The 25,723-nt window shown below is 43.9% G+C and overlaps 1 protein-coding gene across 3 annotated transcripts in view; it reads right to left on the bottom strand.

Moving 5' to 3' along the window:
* txlnba (taxilin beta a) overlaps window positions 1-18,564 on the bottom strand; it is a 62,365-nt gene extending 43,801 nt beyond the window's left edge. For 2 of the 3 annotated variants that reach the window (XM_017701070.2, XM_017701068.2), the window contains exons 1-2: window positions 18,421-18,564; window positions 15,470-15,734 (exon numbers count right to left, since the gene is read on the bottom strand). In XM_017701070.2, coding sequence (XP_017556559.1) covers window positions 15,470-15,734 — 265 coding nt within the window. In that variant the 5' untranslated portion in view covers window positions 18,421-18,564. Of the gene's footprint in view, window positions 1-15,469; window positions 15,738-18,420 lie in introns of all 3 variants that reach the window. The other variant, XM_017701069.2, reaches the window with a different exon arrangement.
* Between the last annotated feature and the right edge of the window lie 7,159 nt (window positions 18,565-25,723).

The following is a 25,723-nucleotide window of genomic DNA, read 5'->3' on the forward strand; positions in this document are numbered from 1 at the left end:
CATGAACTGTCCACTTATTTTACACTGTGACTCTGTTACTATGTTAATATGGAATTCTGAGAATATTTGTGTTGTAAAATGAGCCTGGTCACATCCAGGTCATGATACCAATCTGTAGATTCACAGTGCCTACATAAAGATAAATGGACACCTGCTATTGCTGTGTACAAACAGTCCCATTTCAGAATGGTTTAAACCCAGAACCTTGGTTAGATTACCATGTCACAACGCAATCATACCACTACAGCTATCTGACCGTTGACATTTCCTGTGCAGGTTCAGCGTATGACCCCTCATAGTGTATATAATTACACACCTTCTGCTGTAAATAGAAAAAAATCCTATTGGAAAAATGCCATTTCTCTTATTACACGTGTTATGACATGTGTAATATGTGGTTATAACTACCAATTACCATCTGAAACAGTAAATACGTTACCAGAAGTTACATTGTTGTTGTATATATTGTTCATGTGTAGCTACATAGTCATTATAGTAGTATGGTTGATTGTAATGCCTGTCAGATTGGCATTGTAGAACATTGTAGTCATTAGCCACCTTGATGGAGAGTGAGAGAGCATGATTTGGTTTCAATATGAATTCACTACTTGATACTTCTTTTCTTACTACTTAATACTTGTTTTGTATTCAAGACAGTGGACATAAAAGAGTAGCTAGTCTTTTAGGGTTAATCACAGCCTAACATGGACATCAGTGTGACTGCCACACAAGGGGCAGTCGTGGGCTGGAGGCTAGGGAACTGGCCCTGTGACCACAAGGTCGCTGGTTCAATCCCCAGCGCTCACAGTACATGACTGTTAAGTGCCTTGAGCAAGGCACCTAACCCCCAACTGCTCCCGGGCACTGTGGATAGGGCTGCCCACAACTGGGCAAGTGTGCTTACTAGTCCTAGTGTGTGTCCTAGTGTGTGTGCTCACTAGTGCATATGCAGTGTTTCACTTCATGGATGGGTTAAATGTGGAGGTGAATTTTCCCCATTGTGCGAATAATAAGGGTAAAGAAAGAAGCCAAATTCAAGCAACATCTGATGATTGAAGGCACAAGTCTATGTGATTGCATTGAATGACCTGAGAAATTTTAAGAAGCTAAAGTTGGCTTTTTATAAAAATCCTTGTTTGAAACTTAAACAGTGCAGCAATTGCATTCAGGTGTGTGTACAGGTACCATGATCTATTTACAGTGGAATGGAAAATTCAAACTAAAAGCAGGTGGGCTAGTGTTAGAAAGCAATACTGACACTTTGACAAGTTCTTATGATACTTATCTTCATATTTTCGGTTCTGTTTTTTGAAATTTTGCATGATAAAAATATTTATCTTACTTAAAGGCACATTCTAGATATTCTAGAATAATAAGATTAGATTTACTTAATAAATAAAAATAGATTTACTTAATTAAGCATGAAGACAGTACATTTTTTATACTGCAGCAAATACCTGTGGGATTATTCTGAATGCTCTTTATCTCGACACCCTCAAAAGCCCATAAATATTTAGTATCTGATGTTTGTAACATAATATTTGTCAGATACCCGTTGCAGATCAGATGCGAAGGTGGCCTGGGTTTGATTCCCTGGCCGGGTGACCCGGGTCTTCTCTGTGTGGAGTTTGCATGTTCTCCCCGTGTCTGCGTGTGTTCTCCGGTTTCCTCCCACAGTCCAAAGACATGCAATCAGGCCAGTTGGACATGCTAAATTGCCCCTGGGTGTGAGGGTGTGAGTGACTGTCTGTGTCTGTCTGTCTGCCCTGCGATGGACTGGCGACCTGTCCAGGGTGTATCCTGCCTTCCGCCCGATGACTGCTGGGATGACTGCTGCTGAGATGCTGTTACAGCCGTTGGAGAGAAAAAAAACTCTTTTGTTGGTGATCTAGGCTGGACCAAGTGTGTGGGATCACCTGTTTTCTCTCCAGACACTGACCTTTTAACTTCATAAATCCTACACTATGGCACCCACTGTTATCTGAGACGATTTGTAATAACATTTCCTGCCTATCCTTACTAACATGTCACATATCAACATATAATTTAAAGCACTCTGCTATACACTTATGGGCATGTCATCCTTTTAGTGTTCACCTTTACATAGCCTCCCTGGGTCTAAGCCACAATCACTGTTGTCGGAAGAAAAGCCCATATGGTAACTTTACAGGAGAAGAAAAAAACATAATTTACTTTTAATGTAACTCGGTGGAACCAGAGTTTTTCACAAGTAATTTTGGGCCATTTCATTTGATTCATTCTTCATGAAATTTACACACAATGTAAAGGTAAACAGGCATTTTCAAATTATGCCAAATGTGAAAAATGAATAGCCCTTTTTTCAAAAGTCTCCTCTGTCATGCTCTGTAGGGAGCCAGTGAGTTCTAAAGCCTATATGCCATTAAATTACATGATCATTAAGTCATTTAAATAGGAATTTTCTGTAACACTTTCTATGAACGCCAGCTTTGTAAGCATCTATAAACACATTTATTAACATGTTATAACGCATTCATATGGCATTATAAACATCATTATAAATATTCATAAAATTATGAATAAAAATAATAAAACATGAATTACACTGAAATACACTTTATAGCCATGTTTATATATATATATTAGTGTAATTCATTTTTATATATCATGCATTATAAGTACTGTTAATAACATGTTATGCTGTCATATATATAACATAATACATGTTATATGTGCCAGACAGAGCTTATTTATCTGGGATTTCCAGTGTTTTTTTTCTCAGTGCTGGTGCTGTTAGAGCTGTATCTTCAGGGCTTCAGTCCTGAATATTCAGATGTTCCAAACTGGCCATCCAGCCTAGAATCACTGCTACACTGTGCTACACTTTTCTTACCCAGCACCTCACTTTAAATGTTACACTACGTTACATCACAGCAAACCAAGTACCCATTTCTGCTACCATTCTATTGGATATGCAATGTTAACAATACAGCAACAAATACAGCTTATAAGAACTTATAATATGTTATGAACAATACTTATAATATATTATGCTAACAATTCATAATGCATAATAAGCAGGCTATAACATGTAATGCATTTTTATAAATATTTATAGCCATGTTTATAGTGCCTTATGCTACTGTGTGACATGCATGGAAACCGCTGAATAAATGAATACAGGTGTTTCTACGTATTGATTATAGACATTAACTGAGATTTTAAGGAGCAGAAGTAAAAGCCAACAATGATGGACAAGTTGTCTGTAGGCCTGTCAAGTTGCCCAAAACAACAAAAAAAGATTAAATAATGCCCATTGTTTATTTTTTGGCTAGTGATCTAGTTATACAGGGTAGTATTGAGCTAGAAGCCATAAACAAACTTCTCCTTTCAAGACTTAGAAACTCACTGAATGTGGGAGGTTCTCAGCCACAAACTGGCAAATTATTCATTTTTTCACAATTTGCCAGAAGAAAGTGGAGCTAATTTGACATTTTAATTAAATTTAACTTTATGTACATAATACATTTCTATTTAACAAGCTCATATCATTTGCCTGAGATTTAGCACCAGTTTTTGGGAAAGGTTTATTTTCACCTCTGAGCCAAATTTGACACAATTTTTGTAGACTTTGCCAAATGGTGTGCTCCCAGGCTGCTGTTTAGAAGGGAACTACCTGCTGGGGTTAATAAATAAGGCCAGGACTTGTTTTATTTCTGCCTAGTGTTTCTCTCTTTCAATTAAAAAGCTTTGACAGTGGATTCTCAGAGCCAAATGCATGTACATGTTGTATACATTGAAAGTATATGGGCAATTATGTGCATTAGCATGAATTAGTCATTAGAGGGAAGAGAACCTGAGTCACGCGTGCGAAACCTGTTGCCACCCTCACAGTGTGCCAGACAGGTGGCTGTCTGCAATATGACACGGCAGCACTCTCCTTGAAGTGTGTTAAAGCAATTATACACTTGCTGCCTTTAGGATTGCACTGGAGCTATGGGCCTAATTTAGCTAACAAGTAATAGAAGCGTAAATAGCACCAATGAGCACCAAGCAAACTGCATTGCCTAAATCATCGCACACTTTCCTCATATAGAAATGCAGTGATTTTGGACACTGTATGATAAGCTGATTTTAAAAGTGGACAAAGTTAGGCTTGAAGTCACTGCTACTACTACTGTTTTAGCAATGCAATGTACAGTATTTGCTCAGTTTCATGGATAAGAACAGATAGATATATAATGTAACGTTAGATAATAAAGAGTAACAGCAGGTGTTTCAATTATATAAATTATATAAATTAAAATGAGTAAACGAGCCATTAGGGGAGTACTTTGTGTACTTCTGGTGCCGGGCCCAAGGCTGGATAAATGGTGAGGGTTGTGTCAGGAAGGGCATCCGGCGTAAAACTTGTGCCAAAACTATCATGCGGATCACGAATATGATTGCCATACCGGATCGGTCGAGGCCCGGGTTAACAACGACCGCCTCCGGTGCTGTTGACCAGCAGGGTGCCGGTGGAAATTGGACTACTGTAGGTCAAAGACCATCAAAGAGGAGAGAAGGTCAAAAGGAGCTACATTGTGTTTTTGTGGAGCTAGAGAAGGCATATGATAGGGTGCCAAGACAGGAACTGTGGAACTGTATGAGGAAGTCAGGTGTAGCTGAAAAGTATGTTAGTGTGGTGCAGGACATGTATGAGGATAGTGGGACATTGGTGAGGTATGCAGTTGGAGTGACAAATGGTTTCAAGGTGAAGGTAGGGTTACACCAGGGATCAGCTTTGAGCCCCTTCTTGTTTGCAATGGTGATGGACAGGTTGACAGATGAGGTCAGGCAGGAGGCTCCATGGACCATGATGTTTGCAGATGACATTGTAATCTGTGGTGAGAGTAGAGAGCAGGTGGAAAAGAATCTGGAGAGGTGGAGGTTTGCACTGGAGAGGAGAGGAATGAAGGTCAGTAGAGACAGGATGGAATACATGTGTGTGAATGAGAGGGAGGCAGGTGGAAAGGTGAAGATGCAAGGAGTAGAGGCTGGATGACTTCAAATATCTTGGGTCAACCATCCAGAGCAATGAACAGTGTAGAAAAGAGGTGAGGAAGAGGGTGCAGGCAGGATGGAGTGGGTGGAGACGGATGTCAGGCCTGATGTGTGACAAAAGGATAGCAGCAAGAGTGAAAGGGAAGGTTTACAAGACAGTAGTGCGTCCTGCTATGATGTATGGTTTGGAGACTGTGGCTCTGTCAAAAAGACAGGAGGTTGAGCTGGAGGTGGCGGAGATGAAGATGCTGAGATTTTCGTTGGGAGTGACAAGGATGGACAAGATTAGAATTGAGCAGATCAGAGGGACAGTGAAGGTGGAGCAGTTTGGAGATAAAGCCAGAGAGGCCAGGTTGAGATGGTTTGGACATGTGTTGAGGAGGAATAGTGGATATATTGGGCAAAGAATGTTGGAGATGGAGCTGCCGGGTAGAAGGAGAAGAGGTAGACCTCAGAGAAGGTTTATGGATGTAGTGAAGGTGGACATGGAGATGGTTGGTGTGAAAGTAGAGGAGGCAATGGATAGGGTAAGATGGAGGCAGATGATCCACTGTGGCGACCCCTAAAGGGAGCAGCCGAAAGAAGATGATATAAATTAAAATGAGTATAGCTAATGATTGGAGACTTCTTTTACTCTATCTATCCATCCATCCATCCATCCATCATCTTCCGCTTCTCCGGGGTTCGGGTCGCGGGGGCAGCATCCTGAGCAATGAAGCCCAGACCTCCCTTTCCCCAGCCACTTCCACTAGCTCCCTGGGAGGGATTCCGAGGCGCTCCCAGGCCAGCTGGGCGATATAGTCACGCCAGCGTGTCCTGGGTCTTCCCCGGGGTCTCCTCCCCGGTGGACTTGCCTGTGACACCTCCCAAGGGAGGCGTCCAGGAGGCATCCTAACAAGATGCCCGAACCACCTCAACTGGCTCCTCTCGACGTGAAGAAGCAGCGGCTCTACTCCGAGTCCCTCTCGGATGACCGAACTTCTCACCCTATCTCTAAGGGAGAGTCCAGCCACCCTGCGGAGGAAACTCATTTCAGCCGCTTGTATTCGCGATCTCGTTCTTTCGGTCATTACCCAAAGCTCATGACCATAGGTGAGGGTGGGAACATAGATCGACCAGTAAATCGAGAGCCTTGCCTTATGGCTCAGCTCTTTCTTTACCACAACAGACCGGTAAAGAGCCCGCATCACTGCTGACCCAGCACCAATCCGCCTGTCAATCTCCCGCTCCCTTGTACCATCACTCGTGAACAAGACCCCGAGATACTTAAACTCCTCCACTTGAGGCAAGAGCTCATCCCCAACCCAGAGAGGGCTCTCCACCCTTTCCCGCGTGAGAACCATGGCCTCGGATTTGGAGGTACTGATCCTCATCCCGGCCGCTTCACACTCGGCTGCAAACCGATCCAGTGAAAGCTGAAGTTCACGGCCTGATGTCCCCAATAGGACCACATCATCTGCGAACAGCAGCGATGTGACCCTGAGGTCACCAAACCGGACACCCTCCATCCCCTGACTGCACCTAGAAATTCTATCCATAAAAATTATGAATAGAATCGGTGACAAAGGGCAGCCCTGACGGAGTCCGACTCTCACTGGGAAAAAGTCTGACTTACTGCCGGCCATGCGAACCAAGCTCCTGCTTTGTTTGTACAGGGCCTGAATGGCTCGTAGCAAAGAGCCATGTACCCCGTACTCCCGAAGCACCTCCCACAGAATACCCCGGGGAACACAGTCGAATGCCTTCTCCAAATCCACAAAGCACATGTGGACTGGTTGGGCAAACTCCCATGAACCCTCGAGAATCCTGGAGAGGGTAAAGAGTTGGTCCAGTGTTCCACGACCAGGGCGGAACCCGCACTGCTCCTCCTGGATCCGAGGTTCGACTATAAGCCGGACTCTCTTCTCCAGTACCCTTGCATAGACCTTACCAGGGAGGCTGAGGAGTGTGATTCCCCTGTAGTTGGAACACACCCTCCGGTCCCCCTTTTTAAAAAGAGGCACCACCACCCCAGTCTGCCAATCAAGTGGCACCACCCCCGATGTCCACGCAATGTTGAAAAGGCGTGTCAGCCAAGACAGCCCCACAACATCCAGAGCCTTGAGGAACTCGGGACGGATCTCATCCACCCCTGCAGCCCTGCCGCCAAGGAGCTTTTTAACTACCTTAGCGACTTCGGCCTCAGTAATGGACAAGCCTATTCCCGTGTCCCCAGACTCTGCCTCCTCACTGGAGAACGTGTCGGTGGGATTGGGAAGGTCCTCAAAGTATTCCTTCCACCGCCCAATGACGTCTTCAGTCGAAGTCAGCAGCACACCATCTCCACTATATACAGTGCTAGTGGCACACTGCTTTCCCCTTCTGAGTCGCCTGACGGTTTGCCAGAATCTTTTCGGAGCCGACTTAAAGTCACTTTCCAAGGCCTCACCGAACTCTTCCCACACCCGGGTTTTTGCCTTGGCAACGACTGAAGCCGCAGATCGCTTGGCCTGTCGATACCTGCCAGCTGCCTCTGGTGTCCTACAGGCCAACCATGTCCGGTAGGATTCCTTCTTCAGCTTGACGGCATCTCTCACCTGGGGTGTCCACCACCGGGTTCGAGGATTACCGCCCCGACAGGCACCAACTACCTTGCGACCACAGCTACAGTCAGCCGCTTCAACAATGGAGGAGCGGAACATGGCCCATTCTGAGTCAATGTCCCCCACCTCCCCCGATATCTGGTCAAAGTTCTGACGGAGGTGTGAGTTGAAGATCAATCTGACAGGTTCTTCTGCCAGACGTTCCCAGCAAACCCTCACTATACGTTTGGGTTTGCCTGGTCTGACTGGCATCTTCCCCCACCACCTGATCCAACTCACCACCAGGTGGTGATCAGTTGACAGCTCAGCTCCTCTCTTTACCCGAGTGTCCAGTACACATGGCCGCAAGTCCGCTGACACGACTACAAAGTCAATCATTGAACTGCGGCCTAGGGTGTCCTGGTGCCATGTGCACTTATGGACATCCTTGTGTTCAAACATGGTGTTCGTTATGGACAAACTGTGGTTTGCACAGAAGTCCAAAAACTGAACACCACTCGGGTTCAGATCAGAGAGGCCATTCCTCCCAATCACACCCCTCCAGGTCTTACTGTCATTGCCCACATGAGCGTTGAAGTCCCCCAGTAGGACAATCGAGTCTCCAGGAGGAGCACTTTCAAGCACCCCTTCCAAGGACTCTATGAAGGCTGGGTATTCTGAACTGCTGTTCGGTGCATAAGCACAGACAACAGTCAGGACCCGTTCCCCAACCCGAAGGCGTAGGGAAGCTACCCTCTCGTCCACCGGGGAAAACCCCAACATACAGGCGCCGAGTCGAGGGGCTATGAGAAAGCCCACACCTGCCCGCCGCCTCTCACCATGGGCAACTCCAGAAAAGAAAAAAGTCCAGCCCCTCTCAAGGAGATTGGACCCAGAGCCCAAGCTGTGTGTTGAGGTGAGCCCGACTATATCTAGTCGGTATCTCTCGACCTCGCGCACCAACTCGGGCTCCTTCCCCGCCAGTGAGGTAACGTTCCAAGTTCCAAAAGCCAGTTTCAGCAACCGAGGATCAGAACGCCAAGGCCCACGCCTTCGGACACTGCCCGATCCACAATGCACCGCACCCCTACTACTGCCCCTCCCATCGGTGGTGGGTCGATGGGAGGGGGGACTCATGTAGCTCCTTCGGGCTGGGCCCGGCCGGGCACCATGAGTGAATGCCCGGCCACCAGACGCTCGCTGGCGAGCCCCTCCCCCAGGCCTGGCTCCAGGGTGGGGCCCCGGTAACCCTGATCCGGGCAGGGTACACGAGTCCTGCTTTGTTGTCCTCATAGGGGTGGTTATGGATCACACTTTGTCTGGCCTGTCACCTAGGACCAGTTTGCCATGGGAGACCCTACCAGGAGCTTTTGCTCCAGACAACATAGCTCCTAGGGTCCTTCAAGCACACAAACCTCTCCACCACGATAAGGTGGTGATCCATGGAGAGGTACTCTATCTAATAAGTTACAATTTCAATTATAGCTTACTTTCTCGATCCTTGGTCTACATACACTACATTTCCAAAAGTATTTGCTCGTCTGCCTTGACATGCATATGAACTCGAGTGACATCCCATTCTTAATCCATAGGGTTTAATATGATGTCGGCCCACCCTCTGCAGCTATAACAGATTCACCTCTTCTGAGAAGGCTTTCCACAAGGGTTAGGAATGTGTTTATGGGAATTTTTGACCGTTCTTCCAGAAGCACATTTGTGAGGTCAGACACTGATGTTGGATGAGAAGGCCAGGCCTCCACTCTAATTCATCCCAAAGGTGTTCTATTGGGTTGAGGTCAGGACTCTGTGCAGGCCAGTCAAGTTCCTCCACACCAAACTGGCTCATCCATGTCTTTATGGACCTTGCTTTGTGCACTGGTGCGCAGTTATGTTGGTACAGGAAGGGGCCGTCCCTAAACTGTTCCTACAAAGTTGGGAGCATGAAATTGTCCAAAATCTCTTGGTGCTGAAGCATTAAGAATTCCTTTCACTGGAGCTAAGGGGCCAAGACCAACTCCTGAAAAACAAGCCCACACCATAATCCCCCCTCCACCAAACTTTACACTTTGCACAATGCAGTCAGATAAGTCCCGTCTCCTGGCAACTGCCAAACCCAGGGTGTATCTTGCCTTCCGCCCAGTGACAGCTGGAATAGGCTCCAGCACCCCACTGCGACCCAGAAGGATAAGCGGTTTAGATGATGTGTGTGTGTGTGTGCGTGTATGTGTGCAGATATAATTTATCTTATAAATGTTTCTTTTCCATTGAAACATAACACAGCGAGTATTTTGCGTCTGCTCAAATGAGGTCAGAGGTGTGTGTATTCCGCAGTATCAGCTTACTCAATTACCACATGTAATAAAATTTATTCACAATATATTTTATTAATAAAATATCCTGCTGCTGCTGCCATCAGGCCGTGTGCTTAAGAGGATAAACAGAACTGAATGTAACGGCCGTCACATTTGTTCATTTTAATTTCATCATATTCTTGTGCTTTGTCATTATAAGTACACAGGATCAGACAGATCTCTGCCACTAAACACTAATCTTACTGTGTTTGCACAAACACTAGGACGGATTGCTTTATTCAGTAAAATGTAAAAATGTTTATTTAATTGCAGAAAATATGAGGTTCAATAGTGATAATTAGTAATGGTACATACTGATTTTTGACATGTACTTAAAAACAATGGGATCTAACTCACCATGTGGCCATGAGGGACAGGGACGCAGCCTCACTTCCTGCTCTAAAATGCAGGGGTGTGGCTAAAATAAAGCTCTACCTACAAACTAAAACTGAGGGACCTCATTTTTGGAATAAAAGTTTTCTTTCATTTTTTTCTTTTTTAAAATTAACTCATATTTTAAGTTCTTTTGAGAATTAGCAATTAAAAATCAACCCCCCCAACAAAACAAAACAAAACAAAAAAATAAACAAACACACACACACACTACAAAAACAAAAAAGTATTATTTACAAGTTGAAATGTAGGCATTAGGGTTTGGGACATGATTTTGTACACATTAAGCTTATTAATATCAATTAATGCCTTGGTTTAAATATATCAGAGCATAGTTTTTGTAAAATATCTATGGTCTGGTTACTTCAAAGTATTTTTAAATACCTATTTTACTTCAAACTAATTTATTAGCAAAATGCATGCAGCTTCAAAGAAAGTAAGCCTATACCAATAAATATACAATGCCAAATAAAGGAGTTAATGTTATCATAAAAATGTTGGGGAAGTTTCTCAGGAGGGGTGGATGATTAATTGTATTTTTATCATGTTGGCGCTGCAAGAGTCTGTGATGAACACGTTGATAAAGACTGTGATAACAGAATGTAACAACTCTTCTCAGTCACAGTGGTTTGTCTAAAATACGTAATGCTGTAATGGCTACTGTTACAACAAATCTGCATCACCATAAGGAGCTTTTTAAGGAGATAAATATATTTTTCAATGCTTTTGTAAACCTTAATAGAAAAGGCTGTTTAGGAAATACTGTTTTTTTAAAAACCTTAAACTGCACAAAAACACTTGCAACTGTGATGTATGTAGCTATTAATACTATTTTGCATGTTTTTCAGTAGAGAATGGAAAATATTGTATTTTGTGCTATTTAGGATAGTTAAATACTGAGTCATTAGGGGGTAACTTTAAAAAGTATTCTCTTACAGATTACTGATTACATGTTAAACATCTAGTCTGTTTTAAAGTAACGTTTACTTTTGGATTGCTTGACTTTTTAAAGCCTTATAATTAAATAACGACAAAAGAAAAATAACTTCAACAAGACTTTTCTCCAAAGATTTAACTTAAGGCAAACATGGAAATTGCATTTAGCAAAAAATCTCCATTTAGCAAAATTTGTGGAAATATTTCAAACATGAAAATGACAATTTTGTACAGTATGATTTAGTAGAGTATATACACATACACAGTGAAAAAGGATCACAAATCAAGGCACAGCTCCCCTGGAAAAAAAATTTGAGTGATTTTAACAGCAAAATGAAAAATTTTGATACACTTAGACTAAAATCTCTGATAATAAAACACAGGAAAACAAGTAATCACTAGAAAATGATCTAGTTTGCTGAGTTCAACATGCAAATGATATAGAAAAGCTACTGTTCTCTTCACATTTTGCTTTATTGGTTAAAAAATCTGTCGCTTATGGCCCCAAAGTCAAAATATCAAATCCTCTTTTCAGACCCCTCTTCAACAATAATTACAAATAGAGGAAATTCTAAAAACTCTAACTGGACATACATTATATTTTCAAAAGTATTCATTCACCCATCCAAATCATTGAATTCAGGTGTTCCAATCACTTCCATGGCCACAGGTGTGTAAAACCAACACCTAGGCCTGCAGACTGCTTCTACAAACATTAGTGAAAGAATGGATAGCTCAGTGAATTCCAGCATGGTACCATGATGCCATGCTACCATGGTACCAGTCCAGTCGTGAAATTTCCTCACTACTAAATATTCCACAGCCAACTGTCAGTGGTATCATAATAAAGTGGAAGACACTGGGAATGACAGCAACTCAGCCACAAAGTGGTTGGCCATGTAAAATGACAGAGCGGGGTCAGTGGATGCTGAGGCGCATAGTGTGCAGAGGTAACCAACCTTCTGCAGATCAAACTTCTACAAACCTCCAAACTTTATGTGGCCTTCAGAACAGCTCAAGAACAGTGTAGAGAGCTTCATGGAATGGGTTTCCATGGCCGAGCAGCTGCATCCAAGCCTTACATCACCAAGCGCAATGTAAAGCGTAGAATGCAGTGGTGTAAAGCGCCGCCACTGGACTCTAGAGCAGTGGAGATGTGTTCTCTGGAATGAACAATCACTCTTCTCTGCCTGGAAATCCGATGGACGAGTCTGGGTTTGGCGGTTGCCAGGAGAACGGTACTTGTCTGACTGCATTGTGCCAAGTGTAAAGTTTGGTGGAGGGGGGATTATGGTGTGAGGTTGTTTTTCAGGAGGGCCCCTTAGTTCCAGTGAAAGGAGCTCTTAATGCTACAACACCAAGAGATTTTGGACAATTTCATGCTCCCAGCTTTGTGGGAACAATTTGGGGACGGCCCCTTCCTGTTCCAACATGACTGTGCACCAGTGCACAAAGCAAGGTCCATAAAGACATGGATGAGCCAGTTTGGTGTGGAAGAACTTGACTGGCCTGCACAGAGTCCTGACCTCAACCCGATAGAACACCTTTGGGATGAATTAGAGCCAAGACTGCTGGTGAGGAGATTCAGAAATCTTGCTTGCCAGCAAGACCCTCATCCCCTTGCTTCTTCCCCAGATTATAAACTCTTTAAATCTACATCATTCATGTCAATTTAGGCCAAAGGCAACACGTTTGGTTTGAATGTAATCCAGCTGGGAATCACACAGTTACGTTTTCTTGTATCCTGATCACGTCACGCTGTTGCATGAGCTCTGTTATTACCCAGCCTTGGTTAAGGATGCTCCAGCCATGCTTGAATGATATCATTTGTGTTTTCAGTGGATGTGGAGTTGCAACTTATTTACAGTGCAGCCTGATTATAACTTCAATGTGACTAAAACCTGGAGAAATTGAAACCACATGTAGAAGTGAAGAAAGCAACAGTAACAGTGCACTCTCAGAAATATAGGTACTAAACTGTCACTGGGGCAGTTCTCCTCTCGTCACTGGGATGGAAACCTCAAGGCTCCATCTCAGTCCCTTTAGTCAGGGAACATAACTGAACCATAATCCACTGAAACGATATGTTCTAAGCTGTACTGACTCCACACACCCTGCCTCGCCTCCAGGCTTTTATTCTACTGTTCTGTTTTGAAACATTCGGTTATGAAAAGGTACAAATACCAACTTTTCACCTGGAAAAACTGATTTAAGGTTCACAATCAGACCTTAAAACCACTGTAGAACCTTTGAGGGATCATTTACACTGTTTGTAGCTAACAGTCTAGTGTCAGTTGCATGATGTTACATAGGAATGTTTCACAAACTTAGCAATTTGCTTTATAGGCAGACTTGCTTTGTTTCAAAAATTGTGGGAATTTGTAGTGTTTTTAGCGCCAAGCTAGCAGTCTTGTACAACCATATTTGATACTAATTCTAGCTTAACCCCTTAAAATCCCAGGCGTTCTATACTGCTGTTCCTGGAACAAAACCTTGTATCTCCAAAATGGTAACTTTACAGGAGAAGGAAAAAAAACCTACTTTACTTTTAATGCAAGTCAATGGAACCAAACGTCTTTCCATGTCATTTTGGGCCGTTTCTTTTGGTCCATAAATGATGAAATTTCCACATGATATAGATAAACAGAAGTACTTTCAAATTTTGTCAAAAAATGAAAAACATCAATAATGAAGATACAAGGTTTTATTCCGACAACAATGAAATACTTTGTTAAGTATTAGGATTTCTGTGTTCCCTGTCATGTCTGTCCCTCCTATTCTTCACGTTGGCTACCTGAACCTGGACTGTCTTGACCATGACCCTGGATTTGCCCAAAATAAAATCGCTTATCTCAGCGTATACGTCCGCCTCCTCACTCCCAGTGTTACAGTAACCAATGATGTCCAACTGGAAGCTATTAATATGGTTACATTTTATAGACAAGGATTTCAAAAATAACAACAGGCGTGTCACTCTGTAAATTGGTGGGGTACTGGTGGAAAACATTGGGATAAATTCTAGGTGGAGCAAACACTCAGCACCCAGCATGATGTAAGCTCAAAAAACAAAAACACTTTACAATAAAAATAGTCAAATGCAGACACTGCTGTCAATTATACTAATAACTGAATAAATTTTAATATTTCAGAGACACAATATTTTAATTCTATTCTACCACTTTTCATATTGTCATTGCAATACATAGCAATGTCCCTGATAGCAAGAGGATAGTGGGCCACTGTTTGCCCCCTGATAGTGAAAGCACTGTTCTAGGAGACCCTTCCTAACAGATAGCAAAACTGGTGCTCCACTGGCGTTTTGCTCAGCATTTTCTGGGCAGCCCACAAGTATTTAAACAGAGTCTTATACAAAATTCCACTTATCTTCGCTTAATTTCCACTCACAGTCCAATTTCCTTACTTTTCCTTCCTTCATTTCTTTAGTTATACTTTGTAAATTAATACGTTAGTTATTAATTAATTATAATTATAAACTATCACAGTGTCAGCAACAACATTTCTATAAAATCATTTTACATCAGGACTCGTTATTTTTTTCTCTCAGTTGTTTGTAATATTTATCTGTTTATTGACTGATTTTATTCTGATATTACTGAACACGCAAAGTGGTTCTTCAAGAATAAAGACAAATATAGAATGACAGCAGCTCAAAGAACCACTGGAATGCATGAAATGGTTCTTTGCATGGTTGAATGGTTCTACTCTTTTATGGACAATGTGTTGTATGTCGTTCCTTAAAGAATCTTTCAAAATGGTTCTTTTTAAAATCAAAAGGACTACTGTTACTTTTTTGGTACTATGTATAACCCGTTTTTGCAAGAGTGAACATCACATTCATGATTCATGGTGAAGTTGTGGGCTGGAGGTTAGGGAACCATCCCTGTGACCGGAAGGTCATATGTTCGAGCCCCAAAGCAGACAGCATAAGACTTGAGGTGTCCTTGAGCAAGACACCTAACCTGTGGATAGGGCTGCCCACCGCTCTGGGCAAATGTGCACACTGCCCCCTAGTGTGTATGTGATGTTTCACTTAACGGATGGGTTAAATGTGGAGGTCAAACTTCCCTGTTGTGGGACTAACAAGGGTCACTTAATCTTAATTCAACATCAACATCCTACTTCTCAGCATCTCCTCAACAACAGACCAACCATATCAATCTCAAACAGACTGGACAAATTCCTCACCGAGAACTTTCTCAGCTGATGGCTCCTTCTCTGGACTCCCGCTGGCCTCTGCACTAGTGATCGCTTCCTCTGGGCCGGCTTCTTCATCCAGTTTCTCCTCCTCGTTCTCCAGGATGGCGATCTGCTCCTCCATCAGCCTGGATGCTGAGCCGTATGTGTTGATGATGTCCTCAAGCTGCCTGCCGAAGTCCTCCATTGGGTCCACGTGCTGCTCCTCCTCACCATTGACCTGGTCACTGGCATCAACTGAACTGCTCTCCATCATCTGCTGAATTTAAAACTATATCAGTGATTGACACCATTCTAGTAGGGTCAAAATACTGTCCCCATGAAAAGACTGGCTGATTAAAACAGATCGGTCTGCCAAGTTCTTGATGACAGTCTTGGCTTGATGTCGAAATCGAACCAGGCAAATTAATGAAAAGCGATTATGCACTGCATGGAGAGCAGTTTGGTTGGAGGCCCCTAAATCACTGATCACTAAATGTTTTTTTGGAGACAGATCACTGTCGGGCAATTTGTGGAGTGGGTTCAAATAAGGAGGCATTGTGTTTTCTATGCAAATGCCTGCTTGTGTTTGTAGAAAATGCAAATACAGATTTGGAGAAATGACAGAACCTTTCTTTCTGATTAATGTGAATGCCTTGAGCAGGACCAACAGGAACTATAGAACGTTTCACATTAAATGTACTTCTTACGCTCTTGTACCTCTTCTTGTTGGGAGTTTGCAAAGTTTTTGCTTTTGTTTCTTAAAACAGTTGTTGAACATCACAATCATACAATCTTAAAAAAAAGGTGCCGCAAGTGGTTCTTTGAGCAAAGCCACAGAAGAACCCGTTTGTTTTCCTAAAGAATCATGTAGGACATTCAGGCTGCAGAGAAGTTTCTTCCCACAAATGATTACTCTCTTAAACAGTATTACACATAAACAATGTTCCAGCTTCTAATCTGCACTTCTAAATATGCTGGTATTTACACCAATCAGGCATAACATCATGACCACCTCCTTGTTTTTACACTCATTGTCCATTTTATCAGCTCCACTTACTGAATAGGTGCACTTTGTAGTTCTACAGTTACAGACTGTAGTCCATCTGTTTCTCTGATACTTTGTTACCCCCTTTTACCCTGTTCTTCAGTGGTCAGGACCCCCATGGACCCTCACAGAGCAAGTACTATTTTGGTGTTTCGCTGGTACGAGTGGATCAGACACAGCAGTGCTGCTGGAGTTTTTAAACTCCTCATTGCCACTGCTGGACTGAAAATAGTCCACCAACTAATAATAGGATGACCAACACAAACTGTGCAGCAGCAGATGAGCTATCGTCTCTGACTTTACTATCGTCTCTGTTCACCCCCCACACATTTATATTACACATGTGGTGCTGGGCTGAACCTGCAGGGAGTAAAAGTGTGGAGGTGCTGTGGCCTTCACTCTGTTCTTCTCCTACGTACATGGCCTGCTGTTAGTGTGTGTGTGTGTGTGTGTGTGTGTGTTTGGGTGGACAACATGGACAGGCTGCTGACTGGCTACAGCTGTTAAAGTAGAACCCTTAGAGTAGAAGACCACTTATGATATTTTAAACATGTGGTATTTGTACATAAATTGTTATGGCTGTATAAACAATAATATGGTGGGTCCAGAAGACCACTGAATAACACCCACGCCAACCCCACACAAGGGAGTTAAAGTGGCTGTCACCAAATTCTTAGCATTAGCAAATTCCAGCAGCACTGCTGTGTCTGATCCACTTATACCAGTACAACACACACTAACAACACCACCATGTCAGTGTTACTGCAGTGCTGAGAATGACCCACCACCCAAATAGTACCTCCTCTGTGAGTGTCTATGGGGGTCCTGACCACTGAAGAACAGGGTAAAATGGGGTAACAAAGTATCAGAGAAACAGATGGACTACAGTCTGTAGCAGAAACAAGGAGGTGGTTGTAATGTTATGCCTGGTCGGTGTATCTGCAGCTTCAGTTTGTCTTTTCTGAGCTTTTTTGACTTGAAAGGCTCATCACAAATATCCAGGCCTGGTTTAATCACACAGTTGTCCTAACAGCGAGCCAGAAGTCAAAAGGCAGCGAGCTGGCCTCAGATCTATGTGACAGGCACTGCAGGGGGTGGGAACACAGGGAAAATAGTGCAAAACACAGTGGCGCAGTATCACTGCACGTCTAAATCTGACACACCACGGATCTGTGGCAGGCCCCAAGCCCTCCCTCTGACCTCCATTTGATTTCATGTGGAATGAACTTGGAAAAATCCAGAGGTTGTTTATCCCCCAGCTCTGTTGCTTCATGGCTGCTGCTGCTTATCAGGTTAAAATTACAGCCCCCCCCATCAGCCTCCCCCCCACTCTGCCCACCCCTTCTACCCATCACCACTCAGCCTCCAGCAGGGAGCCACATGGCACCTGTTCTGAAGCCCCAGCTCTATTTTTGGAGCTTCTAAATATGGGCAAGCTATTTCTTATTCCAGCCACGTACCCTCTGATGTCACTGATGGCACTTTTGCGCAAAGTGGAAAAAAACACACACAAAAGCTGCCCTCACTGGCTGCCACTCTGCAAGTCTACTTTATGGACACTGGTGGTAACACTTTCTAAATCTATGATCTAAATAAATAGTTTGCAGCCGAGACTGTCAATGCTGGGTAACGCTGGTTCTTGTGACACTTGATGTTAAGCTTAGCTCACTTTAAATTTAATTTGATGGTCTGATTGCTTTAATATGACATGCTGTCTCATCTGATTTCAATATTTGTGCTGGATACTCAACATCAAGCCATGGCAAGAAGGACAAATCCCACAGCAACAGCTCCACTAAACTACAATAAAAAGTCTGTTATGCAATACAGCTTGAGCTGTTTACAGCTACGTAGGTGATATAACTACGTAACATTTACATTAGGAATGCTTTACATTTAAAAATGCAGCACTTACCCAATGTGTGGATCCTCCGTCCAAAGATTAAGGGAGTATAATGGAGCTGCTAGTCCACACGAGCAGTGGAAAGAAAGAGAGGGCTGAAAGGGACCCAGCAGCACTCTGGTGCCTGAGACAACAGCTGTGACAGACAAGACCCTCAAAATAACCTTCCTCTGGAATCCAACTCCGGCCAATAGAGAGGTCTGGGAGAACTGGCCCTGTCATGATCTTTCCAGCAAGGCTTATCAGAGGAACAGCTGAGGAGGTCATCTCCATGTGTCCTTCTAGGCTCTTGGTGCAAGCTTTTGTAAAGTTTACGTATCTTCAAAGACTTCTAGGGTGTTGCATTGAAGTCTGGGTGGTTTAATGTCGCACATTGTGGGTCTTGGTAGGTGTTAAAGTCATTTAAGTAGGAGAATCACTGGTATGTGCAACTTCCTGGAGACTTGGTGGTCATATGATAGGCTCTAAGTGAGCACTGACAGAATGGCTACTAATGCAGCTATTTTCAGTTCCGACTTGCTGGGGGGGGGGTGGGGGGGGTCTGTTTGCCTTCAGTCTTGTCTTGAAATGCATGTTCAGAGGGGGTTCCATTGAGAACTCTGGCCCTACAAACATCAGCTTTTGCAGTGGTGAAGACACCAGTGTGTTTGGAGGCTTTTAGGCCTGTAGAATTCACTGGAATTTATTGTGTTGATGGAAAAGCCATCCATGAAGACTAAAGCGTCCAGTTCCTGCCAATGTCCATGTCATCATGTCTCACAATTCATTGGTCCACTATTCTGATACAGTGTAAGTAAGAATGGTTTGAAACCACTATTGATGTGAAACTGATGTAAGTCTACTTTTAATGGCAGCATCTGACACGTCTAAGTCCTCAATAGTTTTCCGGATATATTCAACAGTTTTTCGTCATAATTGAAAGCATTCTTTGTTCATCCACTACAGGGGTCTCCTGACCATAACTGTGGGGAGCACTGTATACAGACAATTTTAACAAATTTATTAATCATGCCAACCTAATACCACCAACAGCATGAAGTGCACTACTGTTTAGAAGTTGTATAAGCTATAGATATACTATTTTAACCCCAAAGATTTATTACACATTTCATTAGTTTGCACTGAAGTCCCTGTAGTTAATGAATAATAAGCCTTAGGATGCAATAAAACTGGAATGTTAAGGGGTTAATATTTAAGTTTTTATTTAAAAAGTTTTGTTGTGTGTGTGTGTGTGTGTGTGTGTGTGTCTGAGTGAGTGATGGCAGCTTGAGGGCACTTGAGTTCACTCAAATTAAACTACATTGCTAGGTAAACAAGATAGAATATGCATTTTTAAAATTTCCATTCAACATCTTCACAACTCTCTGAGAGACTCTGGCATCTCCATAATTTAAACGATTATCATCACCTGATAAAAGGGCTCGTGCTTAGATGATTAAACCGCCTGGGAGTCCCTGATGTGCCATTTTGTGTTTAAACATTTAATACACTGTAAACAAATACCTATGTTCTTGCTTCCTTACTTTCTGGCTGACTTAAAATTCTAATATCATTAAATATCATAATACATTTCAGAATAAAAGACAAAGATTGTTTGTTTTTTTAACTTTATATTTGATGATCAGTTTAACTTGAAATTTTAGGTCTGGCACCAATAAATTCAAGTTAAATTCAAAACATGGATATTTAGGTTTTCTAACTAGCAGATTGAGTTAGACCAACTAAGATTAACATTTTTACAATTACAAAGATTATTTTTACTTTTGACCTGCACACTGATCATTAACTATTTACAACAATAGTTTTCCCACTAAATTAACTTTACAGGAGACGTTGAGATCCAAAAACCCAATCCCAAACTGGTGGACAGTAGCTAAGTAAATGTAATTAGTTTCTGTACTTAAGTATATTTTCGTGTATCTCTACTGAAGGTTTTCCATTTCTGGGCAACTTTTTATTTTCACTCCACTACATTTCAAAGTCTAATATCTGACTTATTCCTCCACTACATTTTGAGAAATCTTGTTCCTTTTGGTTTCTGTGTGTATAAAAACGTAACATGTCAAAACAAAAGAAGGACAATCAGGGCACAGCGGTCACTTTGTTCTGAGCTTGTTTTAACCTGTTTGTCATACTGACCCAGTGCAGCACACGGTTCAACGTCAGTGCAGCAGCGTAAATTTTGGGAGAGTCTGTTCAACATAAATGATGAACTAACCTAACTTTGTGTAAATAGAGCACAATATAGAAATATTTCCACATATGCAGTCGTGACTGACGCGGCTTTTTTCACCGTTTCACCATTTGATTTTATAGTAAATTAGTTTGGGCTGGTTTATGTTTATGAACAGAGACCTACAGATCAATATAGTAAAGGAAACTCATTTGTGATCCTGAGTTTAAAGCCAGTTTTTATTAAACTTAAACTTGGAACTAAGTTGTAAATAAATCTGAAACTGAAACTTTGCTTGTTTGTAAAAAGTGATTTCAGAGCCACTTAGTTCTCCCTGATGGAAACTGTAGGCCTTCAGTGTTTTGTGCTTATGATCATTTTAATAGACGTCAGGTCACTAATTAATGATGATCTATTAAAAGACTGATTTACCAAGAGAGAAACTGGAGGATTTTCACCTAATGTAACGTGTCAGAAGGATTCAGACACTCGTGGTTAAAAGGAGAAAAACAGGCTTTACTGTTAGAATCACAATCCATGTTTGTGGTCAATAGACAGGCCTAGGTCAAATCCAAAAAAGATATCCAACACAAAAAGACAAACATAACAGTGGGCAGTAAATCCAAAAAGGGTCTGGCAAAAGGCGGAGTCAATAAACATGCAAAATATGGTCATACACTGGAGCAATAACACACAGAGAAGAACACTTAGTAGATCTGGAAAGACACAATACCTTGCAGCTACACTCTGCTAAAGCCCGGGCTTATATGATAAACTATCATGATCAATTGACAGACAAGACAGATGAATCAAGTTAGTATTCTGGTGAACAAGCACTGATTGGAGAGTGAGGAAAGTTCAGGTGTCACTTGGGTCATGGAGTCCAAGTGTGTCTCAGTGCCGGAGGGATGTATGTCACCTAAAATGAGTTGATAGTGTTTTGTTATAAAAATGATAACAGTTCACAGTTCACAATATTTTATTAGTCCCAAAAAAGGCAATTCATTTGCAGCCTTCTTGTCCATACTCACGACTATACATATACACATATAACAGGGCATTAGAGCCATAATGAATCTTTTAGTACTTTTACTTTTGATACTTAAGTACATTTTAAGGTAAATACTTTAGTAATTTAGTACCTCTCCATGGATCACCACCTTATCATGGTGGAGGGATTTGTGTGCTTGAATGATCCTAGGAGCTATGTTGTCTGGAGCAAAAGCTCCTGGTAGGGTCTCCCATGGCAAACTGGTCCTAGGTGACAGGCCAGACAAAGTGTGATCCATAATCACCCCTATGAAAACAAGAAAGCAGGACTTGTGTACCCTGCCCGGATCAGGGTTACCGGGGCCCCACCCTGGAGCCAGGCCTGGGGGAGGGGCTTGCCAGCGAGCGTCTGGTGGCCAGGCATTCACTCATGGTGCCTGGCCGGGCCCAGCTGGAAGGAGCTACATGAGTCCCCCCTCCCATCGACCCACCACCAATGGGAGGGGCAGTAGTAGGGGTTTGGTGCATTGTGGATCGGGCAGTGTCCGAAGGCGTGGGCCTTGGCGTTCGCCTTGGCGTTCTGATCCTCGGTTGGTGAAACTGGCTTTTGGAACTTGGAACGTTACCTCACTGGCAGGGAAGGAGCCTGAGTTGGTGCGTGAGGTTGAGAGATACCGGCTAGATATAGTCGGGCTCACCTCAACACACAGCTTGGGCTCTGGGTCCAATCTCCTTAAGAGGGGCTGGACTTTATTCTTTTCTGGGGCTGCCCATGGTGAGAGGCGGCGGGCAGGTGTGGGCTTTCTCATAGCCCCTCGACTCGGTGCCTGTATGTTGGGGTTTTCCCCAGTGGACGAGAGGGTAGCTTCCCTACGCTTTCGGGTCGGGGTCCTGACTGTTGTCTGTGCTTATGCACGGAACAGCAGTTCAGAGTACCCAGCCTTCCTAGAGTCTTTGGGAGGGGTGCTTGAAAGTGCTCCTCCTGGAGACTCGATTATCCTACTGGGGGACTTCAACGCTCACATGGGCAATGACAGTAAGACCTGGAGGGGTGTGATTGGGAGGAATGGCCTCTCTGATCTGAACCCGAGTGCTGTTCAATTTTTGGACTTCTGTGCAGACCACAGTTTGTCCATAATGAACACCATGTTTGAACACAAGGATGTCCGTAAGTGCACATGGCACCAGGACACCCTAGGCCGCAGTTCAATGATTGACTTTGTAGTCATGTCATCGGACTTGCGGCCATGTGTTTTGGACACTCGGGTAAAGAGAGGAGATGAGCTGTCAACTGATCACCACCTGGTGGTGAGTTGGATCAGGTGGTGGGGGAAGATGCCAGTCAGACCAGGCAAACCCAAACGTATAGTGAGAGTCAGAAGAACCTGTCAGATTGATCTTCAACTCACACCTCTGTCAGAAATTTGACCAGATATCGGGGGAGGTGAGGGACATCAGAATGGGCCATGTTCTGCTCCTCCATTGTTGAAGCGGCTGACTGTAGCTGTGGTCGCAAGGTAGTTGGTGCCTGTCGGGGCGGTAATCCTCGAACCCGGTGGTGGACACCCCAGGTGAGAGATGCCGTCAAGCTGAAGAAGGAGTCTTACCAGGCATGGTTAGCCTGTCGGACACCAGAGGCAGCTGGCAGGTATCGACAGACCAAGCGATCTGCGGCTTCAGTTGTTGCCAAGGCAAAAACCCAGGTGTGGGAAGAGTTCGGTGAGGCCTTGGAAAGTGACTTTAAGTTGGCTCTGAAAAGATTCTGGCAAACCGTCAGGCAACTCAGAAGGGGAAAGCAGTGTGCCACTAGCACTGTATATAGTGGAGATGGTGTGCTGCTGACTTCGACTGAAGATGTCATTGGGCGGTGGAAGGAATACTTTGAGGACCTTCTCAACTGTATATAGTGGAGATGGTGTGCTGCTGACTTCGACTGAAGATGTCATTGGGCGGTGGAAGGAATACTTTGAGGACCTTCTCAATCCCACCAACATGTTCTCCAGTGAGGAGGCAGAGTCTGGGGACACGGGAATAGGCTTGTCCATTACTGAGGCCGAAGTCGCTAAGGTAGTTAAAAAGCTGCGGCAGGGCTCCAGGGGTGGATGAGATCCGTCCCGAGTTCCTCAAGGCTCTGGATGTTGTGGGGCTGTCTTGGCTGACACGCCTTTACAACATTGCGTGGACTTCGGGGGCAATGCCACTGGATTGGCAGACTGGGGTGGTGGTGCCTCTTTTTAAAAAGGGGGACCGGAGGGTGTGTTCCAACTACAGGGGAATCACACTCCTCAGGCTCCCTGGTAAGGTCTATGGAGGGGTACTGGAGAAGAGAGTCTGGCTTATAGTCGAACCTCGGATTCAGGAGGAGCAGTGCGGTTTCCGCCCTGGTTGTGGAACACTGGACCAACTCTTCACCCTCTCCAGGATTCTGGAGGGTTTATGGGAGTTTGCCCAACCAGTCCACATGTGCTTTGTGGATTTGGAGAAAGCATTCGACTGTGTTCTCCGGGGTATTCTGTGGGAGGTGCTTCGGGAGTACGGGGTATATGGCTCTTTGCTACGAGCCATTCAGGCCCTGTACAAACAAAGCAGGAGTTTGGTTCACATGGCCGGCAGTAAATCAGACTTGTTCCCAGTGAGAGTTGGACTCCGTCAGGGCTGCCCTTTGTCACCGATTCTATTCATAATTTTTATGGATAGAACTTCTAGGCGCAGTCAGGGGATGGAGGCTGTCCGGTTTGGTGAACTCAAGGTCACATTGCTGCTGTTTGCAGATGATGTTGTCGTATTGGGGACATCAGGCCGTGAACTTCAGCTTTCGCTGGATCGGTTTGCAGCCGAGTGTGAAGCGGCCGGAATGAGGATCAGTACCTTCAAATCCGAGGCCATGGTTCTCAGGCGGAAAAGGGTGGAGAGCCCTCTCTGGGTCGGGGATGAGCTCTTGCCTCAAGTGGAGGAGTTTAAGTATCTCGGGGTCTTGTTCATGAGTGATGGTACAAGAGAGCGGGAGATTGACAGGCGGATTGGTGCTGGGTCAGCAGTGATGCGGGCTCTTTACCGGTCTGTTGTGGTAAAGAAAGAGCTGAGCCATAAGGCAAGGCTCTCGATTTACTGGTCAATCTACGTTCCCACCCTCACCTATGGTCATGAGCCCTGGGTAATGACTGAAAGAACGAGATCGCAAATACAAGCGGCTGAAATGAGTTTCCTCCACAGGGTGTCTGGACTCTCCCTTAGAGATAGGGTGAGAAGTTCGGTCAGAGCCGCTGCTTCTCCACGTCGAGAGGCGCCAGTTGAGGTGGTTCGGGCATCTTGTTAGGATGCCTCCTGGACGCCTCCCTTGGGAGACCCAGGACACGCTGGCGTGACTATATCACCCAGCGCCTCGGAATCCCCCCCAGGGAGGTAGTGGTAGTGGCTGGGGAAAGGGAGGTCTGGGCCTCATTGCTTAGAATGCTGCCCCCGCGACCCGAACCCTGGAGAAGTGGAAGATGATGGATGGATGGATGGATGGATGGACTTCAGTACTTTTACTCAAGTGGAAGTCTAAAGGGAGGAACTTCTACTTTTACTGGAATAATATTTTACCTTGGGTGTCTCTACTTTAACTCAAGTACATGGTTTTTGTACTTTGTCCACTGCTGTTCCAAACTACTCTCTACATGAAGATATTTTATCATCCTGAGCTCTTTCCCCTTCTTTCTGTCTCTCTCTCTCTCTCTCTCTCTCATCTATCTGTTTGTTTATGCTTCCATGTCCTCTCTTATGAATACATATACAAACAAAAAATATAGCCACAAGTGGCGATGAGCGGGTCAAAGCACACATGAGCCCATTTAGATGAAGTAGCCAACCATGGTCAAAAGCAAAGTAAATTTAAGCCAGAATACATTTACAGCATGTTGCTGACACTCTTATCCAGACTGATTTACAATTTGATCATTTCACAGAGGTAGGCAAAGGTAGTGTTAGAAATCTTGCCCAAGGACTGTTATTCGTATAGTGTCGGGTGCTTACCCAGGTGAGGCAGAGGTGTTACCCACTACACTAACCAACCACCAAATTTTCTGACATAACATGCAATTACAAAGTTATTCAGTTCAATGAAATGAATCAAATGGGATCACTTGTTTAACTGTAGACTTTGTAATCACC

This window comes from Pygocentrus nattereri, chromosome 4 (genome assembly GCF_015220715.1).
Source record: "Pygocentrus nattereri isolate fPygNat1 chromosome 4, fPygNat1.pri, whole genome shotgun sequence".
NCBI lineage: Eukaryota > Metazoa > Chordata > Actinopteri > Characiformes > Serrasalmidae > Pygocentrus > Pygocentrus nattereri.